Source organism: Bemisia tabaci, chromosome 7 (assembly GCF_918797505.1).
Source record: "Bemisia tabaci chromosome 7, PGI_BMITA_v3".
In the NCBI taxonomy this organism is placed as follows: domain Eukaryota; kingdom Metazoa; phylum Arthropoda; class Insecta; order Hemiptera; family Aleyrodidae; genus Bemisia; species Bemisia tabaci.
This window is the reverse complement of record NC_092799.1, coordinates 26,109,195-26,121,803: the sequence shown is the minus strand read 5'-3', so window position 1 is coordinate 26,121,803 and position 12,609 is coordinate 26,109,195. Positions and strand designations below refer to the sequence as shown.

Below are 12,609 nucleotides of genomic sequence, written 5' to 3'. Positions count from 1 at the left end.
TGTGTCTTATAAGTCGTTGAATTGATGACGAAACACAATATTATGCCTGATGATCTTCCACTTTGACGCTTATTCGTAATCATGCGTTAAACGACTCCTTTCCTCACGCATGCACCATATAGTAAACAGTGTGATTAAGGAAGGTCTCAGGAATCCTTTAACTGAACACCTTAAGGGGGGCAATTTTTCCGGACGGTTCAAATGAAAATGAAAGTTATCTATTATTTTAACACATTTTATGGTAGACCCCAATTTACTTTAAAATTTACAAAATCTGCAGTACACTTAGTATTTTTTGCGACTGCAAATTATTGCCATCTCTTGCGGTGACTTACGTGAGTCTTAATGACCCAAAGGAGTGAGGGTGGTTGAAGTATTGACAAAGTACGTGATTAATACACAAAAATCCATTCGCGAACTTACAAAACAAGGCGCACAGACTTTTGTGTCGCGTGAAAAGAAGGAAGCTTTTCTGATTCTAAAAAGGGTTGGTTAGGAGACACGCGCACGATTGTGATGCCAACAATCAAAAGCATAAACATTTGTTCTTCTAAGATTTTTAGGTTTTCGGCTACTCATAATGCGAAATAAAAGGTGAACTATTAGCCGACTTTCCAAATATAATATGCAATAATTGCTACTCAGGCCATGCTTCATTAAAAAACAATGTGCAAGAGGATCCTATTGCACACGTCATGCAAGAAGGCAGACGTATTAAATGCCTGTGCTACGCATTGGCAGCATAGCATTGCGAGTTCACGCCTAGCGCCATTGCGCCTTCAATTTCGCAAACGCAACGCGGGCATCCGTCAAGCACGAATAGTTGTGTCACTGCGCCGTCATCAATGCGTTCCTTTTCCCTCGCTCCGTTTCCATATTTTGTCGGTTCCGTTTGTCTTGTTTGTAATGTTGCTTCAAGGGCTACGTAAGCAAAACAGCTGAGGATAGAGGTGACGTCATCGGGCCTCGTCTTTTTAACTTTTCTCCCAAATCTGAGCGACACCTCACAACTGGCAGCATAGAACAGGTCATTGTGACAGTTCACGCTTCTCATCGCGCCTTCAATTTTGCAGACGCAACACGGGCATCCATCAAGCACGAATAGTTGTATCTCTGCGCCGTCATTAATGCGCTCCTTTTCCTTTGCTTTATTCTCATATCGTGTTGGTTCCGTTTGTCTTCGTTTTCGTGATGCTTCAAGGGCTACGTAAGCAGCACAGCCGAAGATAGGAGGGACGTAATCTAGCCTCGATTTTTTAACTTTTATCCTAAATCTGTGCGACACCTAGCTTTACGCCGTAAGAATTAGAACACGACTAAGTAGAGAAAAGCCTTGAAGCTGGTGCATTTCCTTTTTCACTGAATTAGACCACATTTCACAGATAGGAACTACAATTTCTGGGCTAGTTTAAGAAAAAACGTAAGTGCCATTAGTTTCCGTATAGACATGGGTTTTTCTTTCACAAAAGGGCTAGAAATTGTAGTTCCTAATTGCAAAATGAAGTACAGTTATACGATGGTGAAAAATAGGTTTAGTACCTTATTCAAGAGCTATAGGTATATTTCAATCTTAGGGTTGCTAACGGTCAAATTTAACACGAGAGCAGTCACAAAATTCATCTCTGAGAGAAACTTATTCCACAGTGTTTCAGAGGATAATTTTTAAAACCTTCCCTCATACTAAAAAAACTCTTTTCTGGGGGTGGTCGGGCCGACCCCAAAAAATATCCTGGCTGCGTCTGTAGCGAACGGTGAGAAATAAACAGTGGAAAACAGTTACAGGCTACATAGACACACCTCCGCTCCGGGCTCAGAAACCGAGCGTTCGGGTGCTGGAGCCGTAGTTTCGATTGCTACGGCGCCTCTGAGCCCGAAACGCGAACGGTATGTCTATATAGCTCGTAAGTACTGCTTCCGCGACCGGGGTGTTTTTTCAGTCTATGGATAATACTGCCGTGCTAAGGAAGAACGCCGTATGAACATTCGAGAGTTGCCATATTTTCCTCGATAAAACATGTATTTTTGACGACATTTATACATGTTTTCCCTTGAAAGTTTTGGATGTTTTAGATTAAATTGCGTACAAAATTGTCTGAAAATTTTGGAAAATAATATTCACAATTTTCCCAGTAAATTCGGTATTTATCGGAGGAAACTTGACAACGTCTGAAGGCTAATACGGCGTTCCTCCTTAGCGCGGCAGAATAGCCCGGGGGTTTTTTCAGTCTATGGATAATAGCTCGGAGTTTTTTTCCGGTAAAGTAAGTTGGATTGGAGGACTTACCGGCAGTGTCTTCGGTGTCTGTATCGGCTGTGTCTCCGAGGGGGGAATCCGCCAGATTCTCGTAGCTGTCCCACCTGGTGACCGGATCCGTGGACAAGTCGACAGGGACCGCGGGGGTCGGGGCTGGCGCCGGGAGACGCACCGATTCGGGGGTCGCCGAAAAGTGGAGCTCCACCGCACCGTCCAGCGGAAACCTCAAATCTGGAAACCAAGAGTGCACTTTGTCACAAAAATCCCATTTCAATTTTCAAATCGAATTAAATCCCACACAGAAGAAAATAGATGATGCTGACGACAGAGCCTTCTGTTCATAGGGCTCCAGCTCTTGCAGTTTTTTTGTTACACTTACAGAATTTTTCTGTTGTGAGAACAGAACTTCGGTCGTGGGAACAGAGTACTCTGTCCTCATGCTGGAGGCTTCTGTGACTGTTACAAAAGAAGTGCAGGAGCCCTGTGAATAGAACTATTTTTTTCAGTGCACGTTTTGTAAAGAGGAAGAATCTCAAAGCAATCATAAGAAGTATAATGAAAAAAATGGTACGCTGTTTTAGCACGTAGGATCTCAAAAACGTGTCTGTTGATCCAAAGCTGCCTTGACTGCTAACACAGTTACATTTGCATTCACAAATTTTAAAAGCAGCTGCGTGGGCAGGAAATGCAGCATCTTCAGATCATCTGACACATTTTTGACATCCTAGAAGCTGAAACTGCATACCATTTTTTTCAGTAGTTTAATTTTTGGTCAGAGTGCTGTAAATTTGGGTTGTTCATATTATTAAAAAATGTTCACACATTGTTTGCTGACACATTTTGGGTTCATGTTGATCCACAGAGCACTAAAACGGTGATCAGTATACAAATCACTAAATAAGTTGGGGGGAAAATATATTAATTTAAAAAAATATATGAATCTCGAAGGTTACAGATATAGAACTTGTAACGATATCATTAGGTACCAACATTAGTTGAAAATTTGATGGCCTCAGTGCGAAACCTCGTAGCTTCATTGCGGTGTATCGAAATTTTTGCTCCAATTTTATTTTTTCGGGGAGAAACAAGCCAACTTCGCATAATTTTCCAAAGAAAAAATAAAGTATGACAGAAAGTCTGCAACGTCGCAAACGGAGATAGGTGATTTTGCACTTTGCCCATCAGATTCTATACCTAACTTAGAGATTCATATATTTTTGAAATAGCTTTTTTAAATTACGAGCGAAAAACGGTTCTCAGAGTTTTTACGTGTTACTGAAAACAAAGATTTTAGATCTTTCTGTGTGGTTGAAGAGAGTTTTTAATGATAATTCTGACCCATTTTGACCAATTAACGAAACCTCGAGTTTAATAAAATAACAACTTAATTTGGGGAAAGGCAGCAAAAGAGGGACGAATCAAAAGCAAAACCCGATTGATGATGAAATTGTAATTACTTCGAAACGTTCCGGGTTTTGCTTTTGATTTGTCTCCCTTTTGCAGCCTTTCCCCAATTAAGTTGTTATTTTAATACGTGTTTTGGCTGATAAAGTTGTTTCTTCCTTGAGCTTTAAGTTCATGGTCACTCGGCTAGTTGCGAGACATGCTGTGCGGCAAATTGGCAACGATCCTGCAGTTACTGCTCAGGTATGGAAAAATAAGGCTATTCGAACCAAAAAATGTAATCTATGCTAAACTAAAATTTAATGAAAGAAATAAATGGAATTTCACAAATGATGCGAGAGAGGACACGAACGATGATGAAAGTGCACGCATTTCAGCGAAGGTCGATAACTCACCGTGACAGGCTGAATCTAATTCTTGACGAGTAAAGCTAACAGTGTAGTCCGTTATAGCACAGGTATGAAATTGGCACGAGAAAATTTGCTCTCTGAGCGGCGGCAGAGGTTCGCTTGCGTTGCTGCTGCACCTTGTCGGGCTGTCGGCTGTGCCGCTGTCTCGCTGGTTGCCAGAATAATGTCTGCAAAATGCAAGCCTCCAATTAATCTTGCGAGCCATCTCACCTTAGAAAAATCCCAAGCATCACCCGTTTGACGATCGGCAAATGCGCGCGCTCCAATTGACATCCCTAATTGCGCCATCGAGAATCCCGAATTCGAGACCCAAGATCAACAGAGCTGTCGCTAAACTTACGGAGGAATTTGAGGCAGTTTTTGCTGGTCCTTTCAAGAAGGTGCACAGTCGGACAGTTAAAGAGGAAAGGAGACTTCCCTTATTCGCACGCTGAAAATGGGAGTTGCTAGTCGCTGCTCGGTGCATCGCCACACACTGGACCGAATCAATAGGAGAGGTCGGACAAAATTTTGAAACTTCAAACGCTTGCAACTTTGCTTATGCAAAACTTTGAGCTTCTAAAAGTGGTCCCATTGGTTTCCTCCTTAAATTTTCTTCGGGAAGCACCCCTTAAAATTTAAAATTTGACGAAATTAACAGTCAAATTTGCAGTTTTGATAGAAAAATTCATGTCCAACCTCTCTAATTGACTCGATCCACTGTGCGCCAGTAGCAATATCGTAAAATTCAGACAAATTTGTAACGAACTTGCACAAAAAATTCAATTTTTAAGGAGAATAATTTCTGTTAAAAGTTTTGCTAATTTTAGCGAATAATCAAAAGAAAAATCAGTAAATTTCAACTGGAAACGGCCAATAATTTCCTTGTAAAAATAAAATGTGTGGGTCTAAATGTTGTGACATCGGAATGGAGTTGCGTTCTTTCGTCAAGAAAACGACGAGTTACGTGGTAGACGAATTATAATGTACTATGATGCTAGGGCATGTTTATTGGCACTCTAACACTCCATGACTGGTTATTCGAAGAGTGTTTAGAGGATAATCAACTGTCTATAAATTCAAATATTATACAGTGTCTGCAGCTTCAAATTCGTGTTCGGCACTCAAAAAGACATTACTAGCATTGGAATTCAATCCTTTTCGTCATTCATAGGAGAAGTCACTGAAGTGACGAGTTGAATTTTATGAGATCACAGCTCAATGTAATGTAGTCTCATGCTTGATTTCTCACACTGCCCAGTGATCCATTTCTAGCCGATTTCTGAGCGTCGACCGTACACAACCACGGTCTAGGCCGTAATTGTGATCGTTCCGGACCTAAATCACTTTCTTTCTCTAGGAAAAGCTCATATTTTGGAATTACGGGAGGTTTCGGAAGGCTTCAGACATAGCATAATAAAAGAGCAATTTTTACAAATTTCGACTGAAATTCTTCATGTTTAAACAGATCTTGTTATTTTATCATCTAAAAGCTTAAACCATCAAAACACGATTCTATGACTACAGCAACTGACCCATTCTGGTCGAAGTTTTTAAAAATTACTAGATTTTTTAATGGCTTTTCAAATATCTTCTCCAGCCTCCCATGGTTGTCAAATATCTCCTCCAGCCTCCCATAGTTGTCAAATGAACCACGTGGGATTGGGCGGTGAAGTCAGGAGCTCTGCCGTGCTAGGGAAAAACGCCGTATGAGCCTTCAGGCGTTGCCTAATTTCCTCTGGCAAATCACTAATTTTCAGGAAAATTTTTGAATATTTTCCTACCGATTTCTCAGATAATATTGTTTATAATTTGATCCAAAACGTTTGAAAATTTCAAGGAAAAATATTCATAATTTTTCTCAAAAATAAACATTTTATCGAGATAAATTTGGCAACTCTTGAATGTTCATACGGCGTCTTTCCTTAGCAAGGCAGAGCTGTTCAAGGAATAATTTTGGACAAGAGCCCAAGAAAAGCTTTCACTGGAAAAAAAACACATTGGATCTAGAGTCCAGACTCTTGAAAACATTGACAAGAAAAAGGACTCTTGATTCAATCAGATCTAAGCTTAAATCAAAAGGAAATCCGCTCAAATTAAGAGGCTTGGTTCTTGATTTAAGCTTAAATCTGATTAAATCAAGAGTATTTTTTCTTGTCGGTGTTTTAAAGAGTCTGGACTCTAGAACCGATGTGTTTTTTTCCAGTGTTGGCCATGGTGGGAAGTATTGATACTTGCCTATGATAGCACTTGAGTAGGATGTCTCCCCTGAGCTGAAGGCCTCGCCGCTGGCGTTCGGCGGCGACGTTGACGGTGAACTGTTTGGTGTCCCCGGTGACGGTATACACGCCCGAGGTGTAGACAGGGACCAGCCCCTCATAGACCTTGAGGAATGCCCGGCACCCGCCACCCATGCCGGGCTCGAAAGCCGGCGCCCCCAGCACCGTCACGTGCGTCAGGAACAGCGGAGCTGAATTCACTCGGATGTTCGCAGATAGGAGACCGGCCATGTAGTCCACGTACCTGAGGCAAAAAAACATACAAATACTTAATTCAACGATTTTTGAAGCGTTTAAAGCCCAATTCATACTATCAAACTTTTCATCCGACATGATTGAACGAAAAGTTAGATGGAGAGTTGGACGCAAAAAAATTTGATTCAATTACCGTTGCAGTGTGATATCGTCATAAGGCTGCGGTTTGCGAAGATACAGCTTCGGCTCATGTCGGTCGGAAGATTTGGTTCCAACTTTTCGTTCAACTTTCCATTCAATTGGCACCGTCAATTGGTTGGAAAGTTGAACGAAAAGTTGAGTGTGACATCGCATTCAAGTTTCCCTTCAATTTTGCATCAAATTGTCGTTTTTTCTCGTCAGTATCACACTATCCAACTTTTCATTCGACAAGTTGCATTCAAGAGTTGGATGAAACGTTTGAGTGTGTGAATTGGGCTTAAAAACCACCGTGGCTTAGCACGTGAAATGCGTTTTATTACAACAAACATCAGTGGAAAATGAGAGGAGATAGCGATTTGACTGCTGTAGTAAATCGCCTCCATCATTTCCCATTCCGGTGCGCTACAAATTCATCTAGGTCTTGGACTTTTCGAAAGCGGGTTTCTTCAGGATTTTTGCTCTAAAAATACACAAAAAATCACCGCATAATCTAATCACCTGGTGCTTTCAAAATAGTTAATAAAAAAACACAAGGTTTAGAGACTCATTCCCTCTCATAAAATAAGGACTTTTTGGAAAACCTGTTAATTTTTTCAGATGATCTTATCTTGTACACAATTAAATCTAGTATGTTTGACTTTTTACATTGTTGTTTTTTGACTTTTCGAAAATGGTTTTCTCATGAATTTTGGCTGCAAAAATACGCAATAAATCACCCTATAATATACTTACCTGGTGCTTTCAAAATAATAAAAAAACACAGGGTTTAGAGATTCATTCCCGCTCATAAAATATAGACTTTTTCGAAAACCTGTTAATTTTTTCAGATGATCTTATACGCAATTAAATATAGTATGTTTGAAAATAATAAGGAAAAAATATCTATTCATAATACTAATGAGGAATACAATCCCCATTAAGGAAACATTCCTGAACGTTACAATGCTCACATGACGCATGACGTTTTACACGGCAGAGTGCAGTAGAGATCTCACGGCGTGGGAGTGCATCTGCCCGCGCCCGGTGCAACGACGCGACGACGGCGGCGTCGACGTGCATCGTTTTTATCCACCGACGCGACGCGGGGGTTTCCACTTTAGTCGAAAGCCTCTCGACAAAAGCGCAGCAAACAAAGACAGATGGATGCCCGAACAAAGTGCGAACAGGAGCCCGAGAGCCACTTGACATAAATTAAAAAGAAAGGAGAGAAAATCCGCGCTAACATTCTTATCGGGCCAAACGCCGGAGCACTTATGGATAAAAGAGGGTACGCCGGGATGCGGGGGCGGGAACGCGTGCAGAAACCGCGTAACTCCCCTTAAAACCTTCACACAGCTGCCAAGTTATCCATTACGCGTACACTTTTACGTATAAAAAAGGTGATTTTCAGCACGATCTGGCAAGGATGGACCCTTTGCAGATACGCGAGAGGGGACGTCGCGGTGATAACGACAAAATGGACCGCAACAATACCGCCGCGTTAATTGATGACTTGTAACTCGGAACAATGGGCATTGTTACTAATTAATCATTTTTCAAAATTGAAAAAAGGCCGGGCCGGGCGGGGGTGCAGGCACGAAATGACTGTCGGAATAATGCGTAAGTTGGCAGGGAATCCTGCCTTAATCGGGCGCATCTTACTCCGGATTCCGCTGATGAAAACAACGTTTTACTGTGTAGCTTGACGGTGGAACTAAGGACGAGGATCTGGATAGCTGTTTTACGAGATTCTCACTCCTTAATTATTTTTTTTATGGAGAGGAGATTTTCATTTGACATATTTTCATAAAAATTTCAGAGCATACTCCGGGAAAGGCCAAACCATTTGTAGTAAATATAGGCGTTATTTCGAAGTCATTTTAAAGGATTTCCTGATCAACATTCCGTATAAATATCTCGTGTATTTCCTGATCAACGTATCAACGTTTGATATAAATATCTCATGTACTGCGGGGTGATATGTAGGGTTCTTAAAAATCTTAGAATGAAAGTCTTAGAATTGAGAAATAAGCAATAGAATCTATCGAGGATGTAGGAAAAAATAATTTAATAGATGAATGTTATAATTCGATTATTTAAATTGATGGATTCAACCGAAATTATCCTAACTACTCATATGTAGCCTAATTTTTTCTGGTTGTTTTATTGTGTAAACAGAAAACCAAGGAACACTGAAAATTGAAATTTTGTGTGTGTGTTTCTTTTTAATTAATCTAGGGTGAATTCATAAACATGAAAATTGAAGGCGTTGAGTAGTTCAGTTCCCTGTTGAAAAAAATAAAGAAATAAAAAATAATAATAAAAGAGGGGAGAAAATTAAGCAACATGAAATGCATTTAGGCTTATTCCAGTTAGATTCGTCCAATGTGTCGCCCATTTGACGTGAGGGAATATCGATGGCATGAGTTCGCAATCACATATCTCGTTTGGGGTGTCTGAAAATCGCCGCCTAAATGTTATTTTTCAAAGGAGAACCATGACATCATTCCTTGAAGTTATGCAGAATTTTCTTCGCACAGAGAAGAAAAATCACGGCAGTTTTAAAGAATTGCCGTTGAGTAGTTTCCCGTTTAAAAAATAAAGTATGACAGAAAGTCTGCGACGTCGCAAACCGAGTTATGTGATCACCGACTAACACCGTCGATATATGGCGTCGAAACACCAAATGGACATTTAAAGCCCTATTATTCGATACCGCGATTAGTCTAACGCGAGTATGCGCGAGTAATAATAGTCGCGTCAAACACGTAGTGCGGCCGGCGTTAAACGCACATCAGCGCCTGCAAGACTGTAGGAATACTTCACGCATTGCGCCAAATAGTGCGGCGGGCATGAAGCGCATATTAGCGCGCCTACGAGACTGAATGAATACTTCTCGCATTGCGCCAAACGCAGTGCAGAAATACACCTGCCGACTGCCGACTTACACAGCCGTTATCTCAATTTCTTTGTGAGCCTTTCTTTACATATAAATCCATGCTTTCTCGGGCTCATGCGGAGATGGAGATACGCGTTTCCACCAGAGGAGCGACGAAAAGATTGAAGGCTGAGGTCATATTTTCGTTGACATCTTCTTTCATGATCGCACATGACAGAATAAATTTTGTGCTCGCGTGACCTATGATTTTGCGCAGAGTCCTTTTGCCTTGGATTTCAGAACTTATGAAATTTCGAATGACCCAATTATACGTCTTTCGACGAGATGATCCGTGACTCAAACTAATTGGTTCTGGCGCCTTCGGTGGCCTCTCATAATTGATCCAATTAGTGCCCTCACCGACTCCATGACTTGCCGTTTGATCAAACAATTGCAATAATATCGTAGTCTTCCTGACATAAAGGCGTAACTACACTTGACGATGAGTCCTGTTGTCCATACAACTCAATGCTTTCTCAGGCTCGTCTCAAATTGTAGTTACGCCCTTTTGTGAGCCGAGCGAAGATATGATGACCACAGACTCGTTGATTCTCTGATCAACCTTGAAGAAAACGGATCTGCCACTGTGTGTTTAAATTTTATCTGGTGAAAAATAAAAACCTCATTTTGGAAAATCCCTAAATCCTCCCCTGTATATAGTCATTTTAGTCACGTCGCAATGGGATAAGCTAATAGGAGATATTGGACTTGATGTGGAAACTTTGAAAGCTTATTAGAACACCCTGTAATCGATTCAGCATAGCTACAAATGAGGAAATATCGATGACTGATCGTTCACGCCTCGCCATTGGTTCCTAGTAGCAAAATGAAGTCATAATATCCTGTTTTATTAGTGCTGTCTTTGATTTTTTCTGGACCATAATATAATCCGATCGTAATTTTTGACCGGTCGATTTCCATCAACAAAGAATGCTTACAGTTTGTCCTGAACTACCATATCTGACTCATTTTAAAGCAACATATGTGCCGTTAGTTTTCCCGTGCGTATAAGCGTTCTTACGGGCATTAAGCTAGAAAAAGTTATTCCTAGAGCAGAATGAAGTCGAAATTTTCTTTTCGGTCGGCACGGTCTTTGATTTTACACTGGTCCATCATCCGATCCTAATCATTGACGGATCCAGTAAATTGTCTACATTGTCTCTTCTCCAAAAAAACCCATGTAAATGCATCGATTCTTGGAGGGGCCAGGTTCTCAGACAAGAATCGATTATTTAGCATAGGTTCAAATGGAAGAATTCCGGCGTTGCCAAATTGCTGGGTCCGCCTCTGATCCTAATTCTCGATTGGTCAGTTCCCACCGTCAAAGAGTGCTCGGTCGAAGGAGATCGAATAACCGCGACAACGGACAGAAGACGGTCAGGGGATGGACAGACTAGTCGACGAGCCTGTGTCCGTTCGTCCAAGTCTCAGCCGCAACGTGTCGAAGGTGTAGCTGCGACTGATGTCCTCAACGAGAGCATGGACCGCAGTGGCGTGGCGTGAATTCCGATTTATCGATTGTTGTGCCATTTAAACCTATGAAAAAAGATCGATTATCAGGGTGTTCGTAGCGAACACCTTAGTAATCGATTCTTTACCATAGCTTCAAATGGCGAGATATCGATAATCGATTATTCACGCCACGCCACTGATGGACCGGTTTCGGAAAAAGGCGAGATGAGAAGACGTCGCGGATGCTAGTCGACTCGAATCGGTGGTTCGCGGAAGTGGAAACGCAGGAAAAGAGAGATGCCACGTCCTCGTCCAGGTCCAGACGCAGACGGAGCGGAGATGAAAAAACGGGGAGACCGGCTCGGAGCTGTAAATTGATGGACGAGTGCGTGAGTTCTTACCTGCGGTTCGATGGCTGCTCCAAATCGCCAATTTTAGAATCTAGAAACCGTCTCATTGCGAATCGGTCCAGGGCCTGGTCGGGGCCTCCGCAAATGTCGGAATAGTGCGCAAACGCGGCTACCACCACGCCGATGCGCTCCTTATTCCCCCTGGAAACATTCAGAAACAACAAATGAAATTAGCATCATCTCGGATAATATTCCACAAAAGAAAACCACCCCAGTTGATCGTTGATATTGATGAGGAACTTTCCGGGAAAAGGGCACATAGAAAAAAATCGCGTTCGAGAAAAATGCGTTTGAAGTTTTTATCATTATTCTATGGCCACTGACTGTGACTTACGTTCGAAATCGGGAGTCCAAGCTGCGATGTAAGTTATCATCAGTGACCGGAAAGTAATGATATGACACTTAAGATACATTTTTCTCTTACGCGATTTTTAGGTATGTGCCCTTTTTTCCGGAAAGCTTCTAAATTGATAGACAAAGCGATAGGCAAAGAAGACATGAGGAGTATGGAGCGATCCTATTGGTTGAAATGGGTGGTTCTTATAGACTAAGGGGGTAAATAATAGACTAACTATCGGGTCTGTCGTGGGTTGCCATTACGTAGTCTATTACCTACCTCCTCTGTCCATTGCAACCACTCGCTCCCACGAATAGGATCCTTCCATATCCTTTCTGTCTTCTTTGTCTATCGCTTTGTCTATCAATTTCAACAGTCAGCCCGCAGTGCTGGGTCCTAAAATGGCGTCATTCAGATTTTCGGTAAGTTACGGCTGATTGATTGAAATTGGTAGACAAAGCTGGAGACAAAACAATATATGGTGGAAGCAGACGGTTGAAATGGGCTAAGAAGGTAAGTAATAGACTATCAACGGCAACCCAAGGGAGACCCTTTGGTCAGCCCATTATTTTCTACCTCAGTCTATACCCTTTCATTTTCCCTTTATCTTGTCGATTGCTTAGTCCATTAATTTCAATAATCATTCCGCAGGCCCACCCTCCAAAAGGCTTGAGACTAATCCCGGCAGAGCCGGTACGTAGATGCGTACCCAAAATCTAGGTGATGCCATTAATTTGACCCACCACTCTCGACGTGAGTATCAAACTGTTA

At 41.7% G+C, this 12,609-nt stretch overlaps 1 protein-coding gene across 10 annotated transcripts in view; it reads right to left on the bottom strand.

The window, feature by feature from the left end:
- The window catches only part of by (focal adhesion protein tensin), a 553,251-nt gene that overhangs the window by 90,885 nt on the left and 449,757 nt on the right, over positions 1–12,609 (bottom strand). For all 10 annotated transcript variants that reach the window (XM_072303044.1, XM_072303043.1, XM_072303048.1 and 7 more), the window contains 4 exons: positions 11,493–11,642; positions 6,286–6,570; positions 4,054–4,235; positions 2,285–2,485 (listed from right to left, as the gene is read on the bottom strand). In XM_072303044.1, coding sequence (XP_072159145.1) covers positions 2,285–2,485; positions 4,054–4,235; positions 6,286–6,570; positions 11,493–11,642 — 818 coding nt within the window. The remainder of the gene's footprint in view (positions 1–2,284; positions 2,486–4,053; positions 4,236–6,285; positions 6,571–11,492; positions 11,643–12,609) is intronic.